General features: G+C 34.5%; 1 protein-coding gene across 1 annotated transcript in view; it reads left to right on the top strand.

Annotated features, from left to right (window-relative positions):
• Nucleotides 1-22,624, top strand: part of SPAG16 (sperm associated antigen 16) — a 992,367-nt gene that overhangs the window by 43,678 nt on the left and 926,065 nt on the right. Inside the window, exons 7-9 of the mRNA XM_047084254.1 lie at nt 4,373-4,490; nt 12,074-12,143; nt 17,569-17,678. Of these exons, the coding sequence (XP_046940210.1) occupies nt 4,373-4,490; nt 12,074-12,143; nt 17,569-17,678 (298 nt within the window). The remainder of the gene's footprint in view (nt 1-4,372; nt 4,491-12,073; nt 12,144-17,568; nt 17,679-22,624) is intronic.

The following is a 22,624-nucleotide window of genomic DNA, read 5'->3' as shown; positions in this document are numbered from 1 at the left end:
TCTTGCTTTGCTAAATATAGTTGAATTTTGATACACATTATATATATGTAACTTAACTCTAGTGCTTATGTTTTATTGCTGCTGGCAATGAAATATAATCATAAATTATGTTAAGAGAAACATGACTTACAAGTCAATGACTTTTATAAATAATTTCTTGAAAATGCACAAAACAAGGATTACTCTTTTATTTTTTAATAGAAAAACATTTAAAATTATTTTGGGGCTCTTATGCTTGGGGCCATGTTTGAATAGAACTGAACTAGCTCTCTAACTGGAAATAGATTAGCTCTTCAACTGCAATGAACTACAAAACTGAACAGAACTTTTGGCAGTTGTTTTTTCAGATGTTGGAAAATTGGCAGAGTAGGACTGTGATGCCTAAGAAAAGGGAACTATTCAAAGTGAGCAGCATGATCACCCCAGATTTTTGCACAGAAGTACTATTCAGACAATAGTGTTACAAAGTAGAGCACGGGGTGCAGTAGTCTTTGATTAACTGATGAGGCAGAGATCTGAGTGCAGTGCTACTGAGGGGACTGGAATTTGCAGGATAGGATCACAAAAGGAGGGAGGTGCATGAAAGGAATTTAAGAAATATTTGTAGTAGTTCCCTTTAGTCTTTGACCAAATACTAAGTTATGGGAAAGTGAAAAAAATGATGCCTCCAAAGAACAGCTCATGGGAAACTGAGCTAAATGGAGATTCCAGAGGTTAAAGATGTAGAAATTCTGACCAGCTCAATGGATGAACCTCACTGAAAATTCTGAGCATTCAGTTAAGACCCTAGATAAGACATGCCATAGGAGAAGAGTTATTCTAGCCTTGGAGAAGGAACTACTTTGACTTGCCCTAATAAAAGATTAAAAGTAAACTTTGGAAAGTTCAAACTGTCAACCATTAAATTAACTATCTGCCAGAACAAAACTCTTTTAAAGGAAGATAATAAAATTCAGATAAATGTATGTCCAACATACAAAAAAATATGTAACATATATAGAAGCAGGAAAATGTGTCCCATAGCCAGGAACAAATAGAAACAGACTCAGAAATGAAAGAAATAACAGAATTAGTAGCGCTTATGAAATGTTCAGAATTTTAAAGAAAATAATGAATATAATGAGTGAACAGTTGAGAAATTGCAGAAGTGAAATGAGAAATATAAACAAAGAACCAAATGGAAGTTCTCAAACTGAAAAATGTATTTTCAAAAAAATTTACTAAGGGAAAAAGCTGAAAAGAATTAACAGAGCCTCACAAGAAAAGGCTAAAAAAATAAACCAAATTGTGCCTGTGAGGCAATTTCAAATTGTCTGTCACAAGTCAGAGGAAGACACTGGAGTGGCCTTCTCAACTCTGATAGCTTACTCCAACAATCTGGTAAATCAGTTAAAATTATTTATGCAGGGAATCTTGGATTAATCATGGGGTGGGTGCATAGACCAAATAAGCCCACTTTGAGCCAGACTTTAGCCATGACCCTACTTATTCTCTGGCCTCTGTAAATCTCCTTTGTAATATAGGGGCTGTGATGTCACTCTGGATTTCTGGATATTAATGACAACTCCTGAAAATGTTTTTCCCAGTACTTAGTCACGCCTACAGGTTTTGTGGAAAGACTGAGGTTGTCATCACAGTCCATCATTGCTGTGGTGTTATGGAGCTCCTCCTCTACTGTCTGCCAGGAGAGGCAGCTCAGGCATTTTCATCTTTTTGAGTGTTAACCATTACTTTTTCCAACTTGCTAAGAGCCACCTCAGCAGTGACTTTACTGCAGCCATTGGAGTGCTTGTTTCAGTACTTGTGAAATCCACTGTTTCAAAAAGGTGAATTATTGTTTATCCATTCTTAGGTTAGTATCTCAAAATCCAATCTCTGGGGTGCTTTTTTGGTTCCTGTTAGTATATGCTGATTAATTCTTATACTAGTTTGGATATATAGTCTCTTTTCTCCCTTACCAAACCATTAGCTTGGCAGTCAGGAGAGGAGGAAGTAGGGCCAACTCCAGGAGGGTATCTTTTACCTTGTGGGGAAGAGGCCTGTACAGCGGCTTGCAGCACATCTGAAGTGTCAGCTCTTTCTAGGGAAGGAGAGCCACCCCTGCATGCCCACAGGGCCTAAGGAAAAGGGATACACAAACAACATCCTTATAGTCATCCTGAGAATTTGGGAAAAAGAGGTCATTTCAGCAAGATGTCATTTTATCTGGATGACATATTATGCATGACTGTGATATAAGAGTCTGATATATGAAGCAAAACCTGATAAAACATAAAGGAAAAATAGATATATCCACAGTTATAATTGGAGATTTTAACACTCCTCTTTTGGCAATCATTAGAAAAATAGGCACAATTTCTCTAAGTCTATAGAATAAGACATCAACTAATTGAGTGTAATTGATATTTCTTGAATTCTACTTTGGACTTTTTATGTGCACAAAATAGGTCATATGCTTAACCATAAAACAAGTCTTTATACATTTCACAGAACTGATGTCATACAAAATATGTTCTCTGACCACAATCAAATTAAATTAAAATCAATGACAAAAAGCTCTCTGGAATATTCCCAAATATCTGGAAATGAAGTAGCATAGTTCTAAGTAGTCCCTGAGTCAATGAAGGAAATGAAAAAATATTTCAATCTGAATGATTGAAAGGCAGCATATTAAAAATTGTGGGATGCAGCCAAAGCAGTTCTTAAAGTAAAATTGATAGTTTTAAATGCTTATATGAGCAAAGAAGAAAATTTTATATCAATAATCTAATATTATACTTCGATGATAAAAAAAGAAAAAATAAAGAGAAAGAAATAGAAATAAAAAGATCAGAAACCAATAAACTAGCAAAGGGACAAACATAAGAAAAAATCAACAAAATCATATGTTGATTGTTTGAAAATATAATAAAAGTGATAAAATTTATAATAAAATTGACAAAACTAGATAGACTAATCACCAAATGTTGCCAATGAGGTAGAGTGGCCAAGGCTGTCAAATATTGCTGTGGGAAATGTAAATTACTACTCAGCAATTCAACTCGTAGGTATTTTTCCTAAGAGAAATGAAGAGATAGAACCAAAAAATATCTCATATGATTTGTGTCAGTCTGCTTATAGCAACCTTCTTCATTATAGCCCCAAGCTAAAAACAAATCAGTTCTTTATCAGTGAAATATTCAATAAACACATTGTAGAATATACATACAAAGGAATGTGACTCACAGTAAAAAGAAATGAATTAGTGATATACACAACAACATGGAAGAATCTAAAAAACATTGTGTTGAGTGAAAGAAGCCAGTTTCTGGTATCATGGAATGAATTTGGAGGGTTTCCTTCCTTTTCTGTTTTTTTGGAATAGTTTGAGAGAATAGGTATTAGTTTTTCTTTAAATGTTTGGTAGAATTCACCTGGGAAGCCATCTGGTCCTGGACTTTTGTTTGTTGGTAGTTTTTTATTACTGACTCAGTTTCTTTGCTGGCTATCTATCTGTTCAAGTTTTCTACTTCTTGTTTCAGTTTTGGTAGTTATATGTTTCCAGTAATTTATTTCCTCCAGGTTACCCAATTTGTTGGCATATAGTTTTTTAAAATCTCATATAATTGGTTGTATTCCTATGATGTTGGTTGTTACATTCATATTGTATGATTCCAAATATATGAAGTTCTAGAATCTCCTGAGATGTTAGAAATGCTCTATATTTTGATAACATTGTGGACTCCCTGGGCATGCATATTTCTGAAAACTCTGAACTATAACATTTAAGATCTGTATATTTTACTCCAGGTAAATTACACTTCAATAATAAGTAAAAAATAGTATTTTGAAGGCATTTTCAAATTAAAAATATTATTAAAGGTATTTATATCATATATTGAGTTGAACTATTTCTCCTATGAGCTTTCAAAATATTTTATACTTAATTTTCTTAATATGAATTACTCAAACTTGTTTTCAAAACCATCCTTTAGTTTATTTTGATGTGAATGATACTTTCTGTTTAATCTTCCATTGTTTGCAGCCCTTGTCTTTTTGACAACTGTTTCTGAATTGATTAAGCAAACTGCAGATTTTTATCTCAACAAATAGCAGCAATCTTCTGAGTACATGCTTGAATATAGTAAAACTTCTGGTAGGAAATAGAAAAGTAGTTAACTCAAAAGAAATCTGACTTCCCTATTCCCACCATGTTTAAGGGCTGCATACCAAGTAATATTTCTGGCACTTTTTGGCTTGTGTTGACCTTTATATGGTTATTCATTTTTTATCCTACTGTAAAAGCAGAGAGAGAGAGAGAGAAAGGTTTAGATGTTAGATGGAAATCACTGATTTACTCAATTACCCTTTAAATGCCCTTTATTTTTCATAGGTTGAAGTTACATTATGCATCTTATGAACCAACTATAAGGGTGTTACATGAGAAGCACCACACTTTACTGAAGCAGAAAATGCTGACCTCTCTGGAAAGAGACAGAGCAGTTGGGCAGGTAAAGAAGCCATCAAAACTACCTCAAAATGATTTTAACCATTTAGTTTTCAATAATATAAGGAGGAATATTGGTTTCTGAGATAAATTTAAAAAGGTTTTCTTCAACAATTATGTTGTAAAAAAGATTCATTTGGCAATATTCATAAAAGTTATTTTGTTTGTTTTAAACCTATAAAGATTATTATTAAGCTAAACATTATTTTTTTTTAATTTAATGTTTATTTTTTTTATTTTTGAGAGAGAGAGAGAGAGAGACAGTATGAGTGGGGGAGGGGCAGAGAGAGAGGGAGACACAGAATCTGAAACAGGCTTCAGGCTCTAGGCTGTCAGCACAGAGTCCGACACGGGGCTCGAACTCACGGACAGTGAGATCATGACCTGAGCCAAAGTTGAACGCTTAACCGACTGAGCCACCTAGGTGCCCCGAAACTTTACTGAATTAAAATAAATTTATAGGAGATTATTAAAGTATGGTTAGAGGAAGAAACTCAGCCAATGTAGTCAAACTTGGATTTAAATGCCAACTTTGACATTATGAATACGGACCTTAGATGCTTTCAACTCAGATTTCTTATATATAAAGTATAGCCACAATGATCTGCCTTTTAAAAATATTGTTGTTAAACTTATATGAGATAATGAATAAAAACTCCCTGGAATTTACCCCCAAGTGAATATTTGACACACCTGGTTGCTGACTCAATTTTTAGTGATTTCTACTATTGACATCCTTTTTCATTCTTCCTGGTGGGGTTTTTACATAGGCCTGGGACAGTGATAGGAATGTCTGGTATAGAATTCAAGAAAGATAAAACAAAATGTTTATAGGCCACTTAAAAAATATGTAACAGTTTATTAGAAAATATAGAAGTGCAACTATGCTTAACATTCTTTTATTGTTTTCTGGAGATTTTCATTTTTGGCCAAACTTTCAGAAGCTACAATAGCTTGTATGATGGTTATATTATTCCTTGAATGATTTTATTGTTAAGACATGATTTAATCGAGTTGTATTTTTTCTGTTCTTGAGTGTAATTCTTAGCTACTAAAATGCAAAACACTACTTGTGTCTCCATGCTTCTTTGTGCTTGAATTTTAATTTTGTATTCTTGAATGTCTGAATTGTATTATTGGTAATATTGCATAAAAGGAGTTTCATATAATTTACATTTTTATGGCATTATATGTAAAACCTTCAGAATTTTATCTCCTTGCTCCTTTACATTTAACCTTTCTCCTCAGCCTCCCGATAAAAGGCACAAGTCTACATTGGAGTACTTCAAGCTAGATTTGGTTGCTTCTACTTCTTATCCTGCCACAGGTTCAAATTAGATTTACTCATCTGACTCTCCTTATTCCCTCTTCTCATGTTTATCTCACTATTATCCTTCTCTGGGTGGGGGATCCATCAGTGATCTGGCCATATATTTCCAAGAGACCATGTTTATTTTGACACCTCTGACAGACCATTCATACTGAATTTCATCATTCAAGGATACCAGGGCCTTCCAGACATCCATGCTGGCAAGTGCCTACACTGTTTTCTAGATTGTTAATTTCTACATCTGCAACCTGTCCAGCCCTGGATCTACACTTACGTGTAATTAGGGCTAAGTTATCCTCCTGAAGAGGCCATCAATTCCCCTATCTTTAATATGAGATGAATTTGGGGGCACCTGGGTGGCTCATCTGACTCTTGATTTTGGCTCAGGTCATCATCTCATAGTCATGAGATCGAGCCCAGTGTCTGGCTCCATGCAGGAAAAACCCAAATTTTATAAAAAATAAATATGAGATGAATTTCTGAGTTTAGATCAAAGGCCATTTTGAGGACATATTCAGGCCACATATACTCTTTAAGTTTCAGATTGTTTCTTACTGGTTTAGTTAGAAGAATTAAGGATTGGGAGTGGTAGGGATGAGTCCCATCTGTGCTGCACAGTAGCCATGTGAACATTTAGGTTATTTTACTTCTATATCTTACCTATTTTTCTTACCTATTAAACAGAGATCAAATTACTTGCCTTATGTTTGATATGTATCTAAAGTGAAAACTTGTTTAAAAAATTAAATCACTATCCCTAATGAGGCAGGGTTCAATTTTCCACAACACTGTTCATATTAGCAAAGAACTGTATTATCTGCAAGCTATTTTATTTTGTCTCTGAACCCCTACTCCTACTATAGACAAAGAAAAAAGAACCTGCTATTAAAGACTATCCAGATCTTCCTGGGTTAAAATAGTCTCTTTGGATTTACCACACGGTATCTGAATGGTATATTAATTGTTCAGCTGAAACTTATCAGTGTTAATTTTTTTTGTCTTCAAATCACATCTCCTCATTCTTCGCAAGATGGCTCCTACAACAAGGGACATTATGTATCCATATGACGTGAAGACTACATGCTTGGCCTTCACTTGCTAGTGTTGTGTTACTGGTTTTGGTCATACTGCTGGGGTTGAGGTGCATGGTTCTATGTGGTTCTTTAAAGTGTGAACCTAACATACCTTGCTAAATCCATGACCTCTGCCACAGCATCTGTGAGATCCTTAACATCTATAGCCTCATTGTCATGACTCTCATCTTTTTTCTGGTTACATGCTTCAAATGGTAACATTTTCATGTATCTCACTGAGACAAGTTGAGACTTCTGATTTCCCTATTCTACTAATTCAAACTGTGGGCAATCTGGAAACCACTTAAGGTCCACGTACATAGACATACCATCTTCAATCAACTTTCAGACACTACCTGAAGAATATTATGTTTCTACATCACCATTCAAAATATGAAGGTCTTTTTAAGGGACTGTCAATTTTCCTAGATTATTCTCTGAGAAGCAAGGAGCAAGTTTAGTCTGTACTTGGAGTATCTTTGAATTATCTGGCTTTCAGTGTCCTTTTCTTCCAATTAGCCACACTTGGATTTGTAGCTTGATAGGTGAAATAGGTCACTCATATGTGAATTCTTACTTCTCCCTCTCAGGCATAGATACTTTTATACTTCCTTGTTCTATTGGATGAACAAGGATTGGGAGTGGTAGGGATGAATCCTGTCCTCTTCTACTTTATTGGTTACTCTGTATCCTCATTTGTCCTAAGCAGTCCAATCTATACCTGTTATCATAAGGTATCATTAATAATCAGATTTTTTTCAAGATCCAAAATGGGACGTGATTGATGGAGCCTATGCAGTATTGTTAGTATCCTAGTTATAAGAAAGGATGAATATTTGCTATCTATAGAGAAAGATGGACACACAATTTATGAATGCAAGGTGCTGAGTCACCAAAATGACTGTCAGATATTTCTTACACCAGTCTAGTCCTAGGATCAATTAACACATTCTCCAAATTAGAACAGACAATATAGTCTCAGTTTTATCATCTTTCTTCTTGGAGAATGATCCAAGGTTACTATTTAATGAGCTGAACCTTTTTGGGAATGTTTCCTCAAGAAAATGATTTATTATCCACAAGTCTTTGTTTTTGTTTTTGTTTTTGTTTTTTTTTCCTGTTGGAATATTCCTATCAGGTATACCTTGGGGTATAGAGCCTTGGATTAACCTTTAAAAAAATTTTTTTTAATGTTTATTTATTTTTGAGAGACAGAGACATGGCTTGAGTGGGGGAGGGGCAGAGAGAGAGAGAGGGAGACACAGAATCTGAAGCAGGCTCCAGGCTCTGAACTGTCAGCACAGAGCCCGATGCGGGACTCGGACTCACGAGCTGTGAGATCACAACCTGAGCCGAAGTCGGACGCTCAGCTGACTGTGCCACCCAGGCACCTCAATTGGATTAACCTTTTTTTTTTTTAAATATTTTTTCAACGTTTATTTTATTTTTTGGGGGACAGAAAGAGACAGAGCATGAACGGGGGAGGGTCAAAGAGAGAGGGAGACGCAGAATCGGAAACAGGCTCCAGGGCCGAGCCATCAGCCCAGAGCCTGATGCGGGGCTCGAACTCACGGACCGCGAGATCGTGACCTGGCTGAAGTCGGACGCTTAACCGACTGCGCCACCCAGGCGCCCCTGGATTAACCTTTTAACTTGAATCTATTAGTGTGTCATGAGGTTGTAGAATGAATTTATTAAAAATATTTGAAAATAAACATATATTAAAATGTATACAAAGTTCCTCTATGATCTAACATGGAAGATGCATCAACTTTTATGCTTACTTTTTGGTTATGTCTTTATTTTCAGTGTCTGCTTTATTTCAGTGATGCTCTGAGAAGTCACTTCTAACCAAAACTTAGGATGTGAGCTTAGAGCAGTAAGAAGTATGTTACAATTTTTATCTGGATTCCTAATCATCACTTTCTTAAAAACCTTATCTTAGTGAACATTTAGCTCACTATCTTTCTCTTTAAACATATAGAGCTCTGTAATACTTTGCAAGAAGGATTAGAATTTAGAATTTTTTAATGATATTCAGTTTGTATATAAAGGACTAAAAGTATACTGTGAGATGACAAAAATCTAATAAATATGTGTTCTCAAATTCTTCAGGTTATAATATAGCAACTATTTTAAATTTATTGAAATCTTACGGAAAAACTTCTAATTTAATTGTTTTGTTTTATAAAATTACTTGAAAATGTTCAAAATTCTGAATTACAGTCCCATGACTGAAAATATATAAAATATAATTTGTTAGTATATATGTAAAATAAGTTGCATTTTATCTTTTTTTGGTTCATAGGGCTGTAATATAATATATAACATATTATTATTTATATTTATTATAATATAACAATATAAATATATTATAAATAACATTTAATAGAGTAAAAGTAAATATATTAATATTTATATTTACTATAATATTAATGTAATATAATATAATATCAGGAGATATTATATAAAATAAATGTATATGTTTTTAGGTCTGCTTGCTGAGAGGATCTAGAAGTAATGAGACTCCAATAGCAAATGAGTATACCCAGTGCATTGATATCTATTTCTTTTTAAAAAATGTTTTAATGTTTATTTACTTTTGAGAGAGAGAGAGAGTGTATGTGTGCATGAGGGGGGGAGGGGCAGAGAGAGAGAGACACACACACACACACACACACACACACACACAGATTCTGAAGCGGGCTCCAGGCTCTGAGCTGTCAGCACAGAGCCTGACGTGGGGCCCAAACTTATGAACCATGAGATCGTGACCAGAGCTGACGTTGGACACTTAATGGACTGAACAATCCAGGCACCCCTAAATATCTGTTTTGATACCATCCTCCAACAGATGGAAGTAGGGCTGGGCAGGGAAAATACGAAATGCACCTGGAACATTTGGCCCATGTTGTTGAGCTAGAATGTTAGGAAATGATCAGAAGGTGAAAGAAAGGAAAAGAAAAGAAAAGAAAAGAAAAGAAAAGAAAAGAAAAGAAACAAGGAAAAAAAGAAAAGAAAGAGAGAGGGAGGGAGAGAAAGAAAGAAGGAAAAAAGAGAGAAAGAAGAGAGAGAAAGAAAATACTTAACATAACAATGGGGTATGTCAAGGGACAAAGAAACTGTTACTGTTGTGGGCACCTCTGGAAGTAAATGGACCAAGAACCAAATTTGGTTTGGATGTTGAAACTGATTGTGCTATACACACAGCACACACAGAGGGTATGAAAACTTTTATTGCTTACATAATTGAGCTCTCTAGGGAAAGCAGCATATGCCTTACGATGCAGGTCTGAAATGTCTTCAGAGAGTAAAAGGAAGGAGACTGGCTTAGGGTTTTTGTTGTGGTTAGGGTTTGGAAGTAGGATGAGGGTCCTTATGTGGGATAATGGGATTATATGGTTTGAATCTCCCATCAGTGCCAAAGGAGGAAGCATCCAGGCTTTGATATCAGTTTTCTAAGATGTAGGGCACTAAGGGAAGTAGGAAGTAAGGATTAAAAACTGTTGGCAGTCAAACATCAACAAATGGAGTCATAGTCATTACATGAATCATCCTGAAAGATCTCCCAACGGTCAAATTTTGAACAATTTGAGCAACAAAATAGATTATAACACAGAGTATAAAATAATTATCTGTGAGTTCATAGTAATATAAATAAATGGATGAGTATGTAAATGGAGAAGAAAAATATTTCTCTCAAAGAGGAATCCCAAATGACATATGTAAATAATCTTTTCCTCAAGGAGGTAGAGCTTAACACCTCATCTGTTGTTGCCTATACACAATGACTTGCTTCCACAAGTACAGTGGAAATGGAAGAAAAAGTAATTTTACAATGGGGAAACCTAGACAATACCATTTCAGGAAAGTGATCAAGAATAACATTGTTAATCTTTAACCATGTTGGTAAATAATGAGCTAATAATGACACTTCTACTCTGCAGTCTTCCTCTTCAAAACCCATTAACTCCTAACCATGAGAAAACATTAGACAACCCCAAAAGAATGGATATTCTCCAAAATATTACCTGATCAGTACTCCTCAAAATTGTCAAGATCATCAAAGTGAGGGAAAGTCTGAGAAACTGTACTAGTCCAGAGGAAGCAAATAAGACATGATGACTAAATGTAAAGTGTCCTGTATAAGCTCTTGGAATAGAAAACATGTATTTGAAAAACCATAATGAAATTAGAACACAATATGTAATTCTGTTAATAATAATGTATCAATATTGTCTCATTACTTGTGACAAACATACTATGGTAATGTATGATGTTAATGGGAAGTAGGGTGCAGGGTATATAAGAGCTCTCTATTACATTGCAACTTTTATGTAAATCCTATACTATTCCAAGTAAGTGTATTTAAAAACTTAATAATCCATTTGGCATTCAAGAATAGATACACATTTTTTTACCTTTTTATTTCACCCAGGCATTTTATGAGCACTAATCTATAGATTACGATTATCTGCTGTTTTCTATTAAAGAAATATTATTACTCAGTAATAGTAGGAAAAATATGTGTATCTGCATATAATTAAATAGATGGTATTTTGTGTTGATATAATCATATACAATGAGGGACAAGAAAGCTCTTTAAGGTTGAATTTTTAATTCAAATCTATTGTTCAGGAAATATAGGTAGATTATATGCCTCCAAATTAACAAATTTTCTTAATTATGAAACATGTTTAATAAAACAAGGAATGTCTGTGGGTGGAAAATGAGTTGAGTTTCAAGAAAAACAATAGTCTCTTCATATTTTACTTCTCAACTAATACTTACCTCATCTTTTATACACAGAAAGATGAATTAAGTTGTTGTGAAGCAATTTCAACAGAGAAGAAATTTCTCTCAAAGTAGAGTACTGAATAATTATCATTCAAAGTGTGGAATGAGTATTCTTGATTCAGGAAACTATGCTATGAAATAAATGTTTCAGTTGTTTATTTATAATGGATACCTAATAATTACCCACTGAATTTAATTTAAAATTATATTTTTCTTTTGTTATAATTCATGTTTAATTATTTAAATATATAGGAATTAATCCAAGAGAAATTAATATTTTTATATCTTTCAGGCAGTATTTAAACACTGTATTTTATTCAACTCTTTTTGAGTCATTTTGTGTATATACAAAGATATAACCCCATATCTTTGGATTTCATTTTTTAGATTTCTGGGCTTCAAGCAACATTGAAGAATATGGAAATAGGGCATAATTACCATGCTTCTGAAATTAGAGGTAAAAATAAAATGTAATAAAACTAATTTAATATCAGTTGGTGATTTTTTAATCTTATCAGAGCTCAAAATTCTGGAGATAATTAAAAGTGAATAAATGATATGGTAACTATTTCACAAATTAAAATGTTAATGACAAGATCAAGAGGGAATATGGATATGGTACTGTATAACTAATTTCAGATAAAAATATGAGGAAACTATAATGAGAGGGCTTGTGTTTCTGACCATGATGCTGTAGCTGGTACCAGACTAACCTTCTTTTAATGAAAAAACTCTTCAACTAGACTATTTATAGGGCAGCTACTTTTAGCCTTTGGGAAACAGCACAAGTCACAGAAGGAGATAAGAAGTGATAGAAGAAAAATTTATAAGTTGAGATCCGCTATGACTATGGCTTTGTGCCTGGGGCAGTTTCCAAACCAAATTCCATGCAGGTAGAGGTCAAGAAGAGCATGCCAGTCCTGAAGAACTGAAAAGGCAAAGATTATACATAGTTCACACTGTGCCAGGAAAATGCACCAGATAAAAAGGGAGCTGCAATAAGCAGTGACCCAATTTATGAGGGAGTTTACTGAGTCTTTTAGTTGATAGCGGGTTATACATGTAAGAATACCCAAGACTTAACTGTGAGGAGATTTTAAAGGTCTAAGAGGGGAAAAAGGATTCTAGAAATCAAACAGGTATGGTGACATTGGAGTTCTGGTCATATCTGGATGAAGAGACCTCTTTACTCTTTAACTCCTTGTTAATACCATATTAATGTTTAACATAATCATATTAATGTATTAACCATATTAACATAACACTTGTACTGCCCTTTATTATAAAACCGCAAACAAAGCTTACATAGAATTTCTAAGGGAGATAGAGTTTGAGTTTGAATCTTGTAAGTTAGAGAGCCTTGGGGAAAATGTAGGGCTTTCCATGGATCCACCTTAACAAAGTAGGAAATTAAGTCTAGAATTTCAAGGTGATCATCAAAAATCTAAACTGCGTGCTAGAACAAAAATGAATACCCTTTAAAGGAAGGCAGTTGTTCTGAGCCTTGATAACCTGTCATCTATACTGCCCGGTATGTAATTTAAGTTTTCTATGTATATTATAGAGACAAGAAAAGGTGGCCCACAATCAAGATAAAAATCAGTAAATGGAAACGTACACCAGGATGGCCCAGATGTTGAATTTGGCTGATAAAAATGCTAGAGCAACTATTTTGAATATTATCAAGGAATTAAAGAAAAATATGACATTAATAAGTGAAGAGATAGGAAATCTTAGCAGCTACATGGAAACCAAAAAAAAAATTAAATTCTAGTATTGAGAAATATGATAATTTAAATGGAAATTTTATAGTTCACAACAGATTGAAGATGACAGAAATGTCAGTGAATTTAAGAGACATCAGTTAAAACTTAGTCTGATGACTAGAGAAAAAAATTAAAGGGAAATATGCCTATTTAACAGATGTGAAATTGCAGTCCCAAAGGAGAAAAGAACACGAATGGGACACAAAATATTTAAACAAAAGATGACCTAAATTTTTCTAAATTTAATAACATCAACTCCCCCAAAAGCAGCTAACTGTAAACCCAAAGAGAATCAATCCTGGATGCATCATATTCAAACCTTAAAATTTAAGTGAGACAATCTCTAAAGCAGCAAGAGAAAAAAATCATATTACATACAAGAGAACAGTAATGTAATAAATGCTGATTTCTTGTCAGAGATATTAGAGGCTAGAAACAAAGAAATGACAGTTTTCAAATGTGGAAAATTTTTAATTCAGAATGCTATGTCCAGTAAAATATCCTCAAAAAATAGGGTAAAATAAAGACGTACAGACATTTTAATTTAAATGAAAGCTAAAAGATTTTGTTGCAAATCATTCTAACGTGTGGGAAATACTAAAGGACTTTCCTTGGTCAGAAGAAAACTCAGATCTCTGGGATTGAATACAGAGATTTAGGAATGTTAAATTCTGGTTAAGATATATATTTTTTATTTTTAATTTCCTTAAAAGAAAAATGCCTTATAAAAACAAAAATTATTGTACATACCTTATAAATGGTAATGCTAACATAAGAAAATAATTTTGGGAGTGGTGCAAATGTTCTATATCTCTGTTTTGGTGGTGGTTATATGCTGGTTTATCTTTGTCAAAACTTACCCAATTCTATATTTAAAATGTGTTCATTTTATTGTATGTAAATTGTACCTCAGTAAATTTGATTTTAAAAAATGATGGAAACTCTGAAATATAGAAAGACTGCAAAACAGTGAATTTTCTTAATAAATATGACATCCTATTATTTACAGATGACTATTCATTGTGTTCAATGGTTAAAGCTTAAGAGAAAGAAATAGCATTCTCATATTTGAAATTTTTTTTCTTAGCCTTGATTCAGTAGTTCCTTTCAAATATTTTAAGTTAAAGAAATATTAGCTATGCTCAATGATTCCTAAAGATACTATGAACAAAGATGTTTATTGTAGTCATATTTATAGTAAAAAAACAGTGCAAACAATCTTATTAACCACAGGTGAATGTTTAAATATGGCTGATCATGCAACTAGAAAGTCTTTAAAAATCATGCATAAGAAAATGCTCACATCATAAAGTTAATAAAATGTTAAAAAAATAAGAACATTTATATAGTAAAAGGTCATAGCTATTAAATATATGCAAATAAAAATGATGCACACCAAAATATATACATAATTTGCATGATGTGATTTTTTTCTACATTTTTTTCTTATTGCATTTTTTTTTTTTACAAAGGATATATATTTTTGTTAAGATAAAATTACTTGTTTCCAGGGTGTCTGGGTGGCTCAGTCAGTTAAGCATCTGATTTCAGCTCAGGTCATGTATGATCTCATGGTTTATGGATTTGAGCCTTATGTGGGGCTCTGTGCTGACAACTCAGAGCCTGGAACCTGCTTCAGATTCTGTGTCTCCCTCTCTCTCTGCCCCTCCCTGCTTGTGCTGTGTCTCTGTCTTTCTCTCGCTCTCTCAAAAACAAAGAAAACATTAAAAAATTAAAAAAATTACTTGTTTCCATCTGTAAATAACTTTTAAGAATGCAGTCAGTTATAAATATGAAGGGATAGTGTCAGACTATCACAGCCTCAGGAACTCTAACTTCCCAAATGACTAAAATGTGTGAAGACCAATATATATAAGAAGGCTTAAAGGTTGAGGAATTTCGTGCACTGAGTTTATAGTTACAACAATTAATCTCTAATACTCCATTCTACTCTAACAGTTTGTGTTCTTTATCCTTGGCATCTCTATTAAAATAAACTCATGGTTTACTGATAACTTCTTTATGAAATTATATTCTGCTGTTTAACCTAATTTATAAATGAACACGGTGCATGTTTTTCTAAGTTACTTTGAAGACCAAGTTTGTTTATATTTTGATACGTGATAAGTGGCTTTTGGTAAAAAAGGAATAAATTTCAACACCACATGATGAAATACTTTCTTTTAATTGTATAATCCCAACTACCTGAATAAAGTTAATTCCTTATATTCTGTACTGAATAATTTTACACTGTTCATAAACATGCATTCTAGTTTTAGATATGGGGCTTTCAGTACCTTTCTCTAAGCTTCTGGTCTTAGCATTTGGCAGTGTCATGGCAGACTCTGTCACCTCTCTGATTGCCTGATCAACTTGTATTATGAAATAATACATGCAAATTGTTTACACCAGTGGCTGTCATATAGTAGAAGATCAGTGAAGCATAAATGCTAATTATTATTATTTTTTTTTTTAATTTTTTTTCAACGTTTATTTATTTTTGGGACAGAGAGAGACGGAGCATGAACGGGGGAGGGGCAGAGAGAGAGGGAGACACAGAATCGGAAACAGGCTCCAGGCTCTGAGCCATCAGCCCAGAGCCTGATGCGGGGCTCGAACTCACGGACCGCGAGATCGTGACCTGGCTGAAGTCGGACGCTCAACCGACTGCGCCACCCAGGCGCCCCTAATTATTATTATTTTAAATTATTATCATGATCAGGATGTCATTCTTGGGTGTTGAAAAGGAAAATACAATAAAAGAGAACTGGAAGTGAAAAATTTTCCTTAATGTCAGTGAGCCATAATTGCTGCCTTCCCTCCTGCCCCTCCCCCATCCCTCCCCCAACCCCCCACTTACACTTCCCAGATGGGGCTCTAACTTTTAGCACCATCAGGGAGAACAGGCAGTCTGGATACTCAAGTGTTTTGAAGTCTTTTTAGTGGTTTCATGTAGAACTATGTTATTCAATATTCTGTTTTTAGGTTATTGTCCAAGTTGCTTTGGAGATTTTCTCCTTTGTCTGAAATGGTACTGAGTAGAAAGAATTATATCAGGAAAGAATCTAAATGCCAGCTCTGTGCTTCCTTGCCTTAAGAATTCTTTGAGAGCCTTGACTCATCCAGATATTTTTGTGTTCATCTTTTCTCTGTTATAAATCTAGTGTTATAATTTAGAACACTTATTTATTTTAGTTATGAGTTAATGATTGTAACTGTATTAATTTATTTGCAGTCATTTTCCTGTTTAAAAATATAGGGAGAAATTATGTATATGTAAATATGTATATGTATATGGAAAGATGTATAAAAGAAAGAGACTTTCCCTGTCACTTTTATTTTTCCCCCAGGTGGTTTTTTTTAGGACTGTTCTCTTTATGTCCAGGAGAGTTTGGAGACTAATGTTACAACTACATTGGAAAATTACCCAATTATTTTCCTTTCTGTTTTTTTTTCAACTTGAGAAGCATGAAGAATAATATTTTGTTAATACAATATTCTTCTAAAAATCTGTTATTTATTACCCAATTCCACAAAGGATATTTTGTCATTGTTTACCATTCACTCCTTTGACCCTCTTCAACTTTATTCATATACACATGAAATCTCATGACAGGAATTTGGAAATAATGTAACTGGAGATTGGCTACTATGCTCTCTAACTGGTTTATCATGCCATTTAACTGACCTTGTAGTAATCACACCCTGAATTTTGGGGAAATGAATTTGACACTTGACTTAAAACATTTTGGTAATGGGACACCTGGGTGGCTCAGTTGGTAAAGCATCCGACTTTGGCCTAGGTCATGATCTCATGGCTTGTGAGTTCAAGCCCCATGTCGGGCTCTGTGCTGACAGCTCAGAGCCTGGAGCCTGCTTCTGATTCTGAGTCCCTCTCTCACTCTGCCCCTCCGCCACTTGTGCTCTAAGAATAAATGAAACATTAAAAAAAATTAAAAGAACACTTTGGTATTATTTCAATATTACTAGTACAATACTTTAAAAAACTAAAAAACACATGTATCATTATGACTTTGGCTTTCATATTTTGATTAAAATTGTATTTATCATTGCAAGACAGTATAGATACTAAGAATAAATTGTGTTATCTTGTAGTTGTTCCTAACCATGAAAAAGAAAATGCACTGGAAGGTCCTACTCAGAAAGGTCTTCGTGAAGCCAGGGAGAAAAACAAAAGTAACACAAAGATAAAAGATAATACAAAGGTATGGCTTTTTGTTGTTATTTCCATTAAATCATACTTAACTCTCAGATCTTCAGATCCATGAACTCATGTGGTATCATTATTTTACTGGAAGAGGAATTTAGAGGTTATGTATATCAAGCCCCAAAGTTTTTAAATGTTACTAATATGTGAGGGACATATGCTTACTGGTGGCAGAGACAACTCAGTGACTGCTGCCACGCACCCCAATATAATCACAGGCATGTGCGCTTACCTAGTCAGTTTTCTGCTTACTCTGTCCAAAGAAATAACTCCCACATAGTCCCTTATTTCTTCCCTAATAGTATAACTTTAAACTTTACTTAGTCTTCTTTAAAAGTAGAATGTAAAGAATTATGCCCCATTTAGGAGTCTCCTTAGATCTGAGTGCCTTTGCTTTGCAATTGGGCTGATAGTGAAAAACTTCTGTAATGATTGAAGAAAAATGGCACTTGTCAGGATGAGCACTGGGTGTTATGGGTAAGTGGTAAATCACTAAATTCTATTCCTGAAACCATTAGTACGCTATATGTTCACTAACCTGTATTTAAATGAAAAAAAATAATAATAAATGGAAAAAAGTATCTGGTCAAAGAGATCAAAAATGAGGAAGAGAGAAAAGTACATAAAACCTGTAAGGAGTTTAATTTCTTGTCATGAAAATTGCATGAAATTCTAGCTGACGTAATGAATTTTCTTACAAAGTACATCATTATTACCTTTGAGTTCTAAAATATATGACAAGTTCCCATTGGGATGGACCTTCCCTTTTTGCCACCATAAAGCTTTCCCACTCCTCTACCTGCCTTTGAATCTCTGCCAAATGCAAGCAGTGGTGGTGGATGACTCTCTTGCTGTCGATAAGTAGTTATTCTTCTCATTTGGGTGACCTTTGTTTATCTCTACAGAGATTGTTAGGTCTGGGTTCATATAAAGCACCTGAATAAAGAAAAATAAATTAGGATTCAGGATTTTCAGTATGATGGTGGTGCTTGTCATCAGGAACATTTACGTCTTTTTTTTTCCTTTCATTTATTTTTTTAAATTTACATCCAAGTTAGTTAGCATATAGTGCAATAATGATTCCAGTACAATCCAGTGATTCATCCCCTACATATAACAGACACCCAGTGCTCATCCCAACAAGTGTCCTCCTTAATGCCCTTGCCTATTTAGCCCATCCCCAAACCCACAACCTCTCCAGCAACCCTCAGAATCTCTTATGTTTTGTCCCCCTCCCTGTTTTCATATTGTTTCCCTTACCTTATGTTCATCTCTTTTGTATCTTAAATTCCACATATGAGTGAAGTCATATGATATTTGCCTTTCTCTGACTAATTTTTCTTAGCATAATACATTCTAGTTCCATCCATGTAGTTGTAAATGGCAAGATTTCATTCTTTTTGATTGCCAAGTAATACTTCATTGTATATATATGCACATCTTCTTTATCCATTCATCCATTGATGGACATTTGGGCTCTTTCCATACTTTGGCTATTGTTGTTGATAGTGCTGCTATAAACATTGGGGTGCATGTGTCCCTTCAAAACAACATACCTGTATCCCTTGGATAAATACCTAGTAGTGCAATGCTGGGTCATAGGGTAGTTCTATTTTTAGTTTTTTGGGGAACCTCCATACTGTTTGTTCCAGAGTGACTGCACTTGTTTGCATTCCCACCCGCAGTGCAAAGGGTTCCCCTTTCTCCACATCCTCGCCAACATCTGTTGTTAATGTTAGTCATTCTGACAGGTGTGAGGTGGTATCTCATTGTGGTTTTGATTTGTATTTCCCTGATGATGAGTGATGTTGAGCATTTTTTCATGTGTCTGTTAGCATGTGGATGTCTTCTTTGGAGAAGTGTCTACTCATGTCTCTTGCCCATTTCTTCAGTGGATTATTTGTTTTTTGAGTGTTGAGTTTGATAAGTTCTCTATAGATTTTGGACACTAACCCTTTATCTGATATGTCACTTGCAAATATTTTCTCCCATTCCTTTGGTTTACTTTTTTTTTTTTTTTTGCTGATTAGTTTTGCTGATTGTTTCCTTTGCTGTGTAGAAGCTTTTTATCTTGATGAAGTCCCAATAGTTTATTTTTGCTTTTGTTTCCCTTGCCTCCGGAGACATGTTGAGTAAGAAGTTGCTGTGGCTGAGGTCAAAGAGGTTTTTGCCTGCTTTCTTTAGGATTTTGGTGGCTTTCTGTATTACATTTAGATCTTTCATCCATTTTGAGTTTATTTTTGTGTATGGTGTAAGAAAGTGGTCCAGGCACATTTTTCTGCATGTTGCTGTCCAGTTTTCCCAGCACCATTTGCTGAAGAGACTGTCTTTATTCCATTGGATATTCTTGCCTACTTTGTCAAAGATTAGTTGGCCTTACGTTTCTGGGTCCATTTCTAGATTCTCTATTCTGTTCCATTGATCTAAGTATCTATGCCAGTACCGTACTTTCTTGATGATTACAGCTTTGTAATACAGCTTGAAGTCCAAGATTGTGATGCCTCCCCCTTTGGTTTTCTTTTTCAGGATAGCTTTGGCTATTTGGGGGTATTTTCTGGTTCCATACAAATTTTAGGATTGTTTATTCTAGCTCTGTGAGGAATGCTGGTGATATTCTGATAGAGGTTGCATTAAATATATCGATTGCTTTGGGTAGTATTGACATTTTAACAATATTTATTCTTCCAATTCATGAGAATGGAATATTTTTCCTTTTTTGTGTGTGTGTCTTCAGTTTCTTTCATAGGCTTTCTCTAGTCTTCAGTGTATAGATTTGTCACCTCTTTAATTAGGTTTATTCCTAGGTATTTTATGGTTTTTGGTGCAATTGTAAATGGGATCTATTCCTTGATTTCTCTTTCCATTGCTTCATTATTGGTGTATAGAAGTGCAACTGATTTCTGTGCATTGATTTTATATCCTGTGACTTTGCTGAATTCATGGATAAGGGAACATTTTCTTTAAAAAAAATTTTTTTTAATGTTTATTTATTTCTGAGACACAGAGAAACAGAGCATGAGTGGGGAGGGGCAGAGAGAGAGGGAGACAGAGAATGGGAAGCAGGCTCCAGGATCTGAGCTGTCAGCACAAAGCCCGACATGGGGCTCGAACTCACAAACCATGAGGTCGTGACCTGAGCCGAAGTCAGTCGCTCAATTGACTGAGCCATCCAGTGCCCCAACATTTTCATCTTCTAATGGCATAGGCATTCTCTTTAAGGTAGTAGTTCTACTTAAAAATGATTTGTTGATTCATTCACTAAGTGCTTATGGCTTGTAAGACTACATTAGCAGGGTTGACTTTTTGTATGAGAAAAAGCTACTAAAATATAGGACAAATACATTAAATATTTATGCATAGTATATTCTTTTTAAGTGCATTAAAATTTTTAACATAATACCTACAACATGATAGAAAATTTGGGTCTTACAAAAATGCTAAAGTGCAGAATAAAGTGAATTCCTTTTTACTAGTATTTCTCTTAATTTTTTCCCTGTAAGTTTGTACCCTTTCTTTGATCAACATCTCCCCAATGTCCCTATCTCCAGCCCCAAAGACCATTCTACTCTTTGCTTCTATGAGTTTTTTTATTTTTTAGATTCACACATATAAATTATATCATACAGTATTTTTTTTCTGTCTGATTTATTTCACTTAGCATGATTTTCTCAAGACCCATCTATGTTGTGACAAATGGCAGAATGTCCTCCTCTCTTATATCTGAATGCTAATCCATTGCGTGTGTGTGTGTGTGTGTGTGTGAGTGTGTGGGTATGTGTGTACACCACATCTTGTTTATTCATTAATCTATTGACAGAGGCCTAGGTTGTTTTCATACCTTACCTATTATGAAAAATGCTGTAATGAACAGGGAGTGCAGATATCTTTTCAAGATCTTGTTTTCATTTCCTTTTGGTATATGTCAGAAGTAGAGTTGTTGCTTCATATGGTAGTTCTATTTTTATTTTATTTTTAAAATTTTTACGTTTATTTATTTCTGAGACAAAGAGAGAGCATGAGTGGGGGAGGGGCAGAGAGAGAGGGAGACACAGAATCAGATGCAGGTTCCAGGCTCTGAGCTGTCAGCACAGAGCCCGATATGGGGCTCGAATTCACAAACCATGAGATCATGACCTGGGCCGAGGTTGGTCACTTAACCGACTGAGCCACCCAGGCGCCCCTATTTGTATTTTTTTGAAGAAATTTTCATCCTATTTTTCATAGTGGCTGCACCAGTTTACATTCTCATCCACAGTGCACAAGTGTTCCCTTTTCTCCAAATCCTTACTAACAATTATTGTCTGTTGTATTCTTGGTGATAGCCATTGTAACAAGTAGGAGATGGTATTGCATTGTGGTTTTGATCTCCATTTTCCTGGTGAATAATGATGTTGAGAATCTTTTCATGTACCTGTTGGCTATTTGTATGTGTTCTTTGGAAAAATATATATTCCGTACATTTGCCCACATTTTAATTGAGTTATTTATTTATTTTTGTAACTGAGCTGTATGAGTTCTTCATATATTTAGATATTTACCCTTTATCAGATATGTGGCTTGTGAATATTTTCTTCCATTCCACAGGTTGTCTTTTCATTTTGTTGATTGTATTTTGCTGTTCAGAGGCTTTTTAATGTAGTCTCACTTGATTTTGCTTTTGTTTATTGTGCTTTTGATGTCATATCCAAAAAATCATTGGCAAGACCAATGTTAAGAAGCTTTTTCCTATGTTTTCTCTGGGAGTTTCATGGTTTCAGGTCTGAAGTTTAATCAATTTTGAGTTAGTTTTTATGAATAGTGTCAGATGAGTATACAGTTTAATTTCCTGTATGTGGTTATCCAGTTTTCCTAAAACCATTTATTAAAGAGACTTTTTTTTCCCCATTGAATATTCTTGGGTTCCTTGTAAAATGCTAGTTGATTGCATATATGGGAGTTTATTTC

The sequence above is a fragment of the Lynx rufus genome, unplaced genomic scaffold, assembly GCF_022079265.1.
Source record: "Lynx rufus isolate CCGP_SWC_20201006 ecotype Redwood Valley unplaced genomic scaffold, mLynRuf1.p SCAF_2, whole genome shotgun sequence".
Classification (NCBI taxonomy): Eukaryota; Metazoa; Chordata; class Mammalia; order Carnivora; family Felidae; genus Lynx; species Lynx rufus.
The sequence above is the reverse complement of the archived record's forward strand: the minus strand, read 5'-3'. Positions and strand labels throughout refer to the sequence as shown.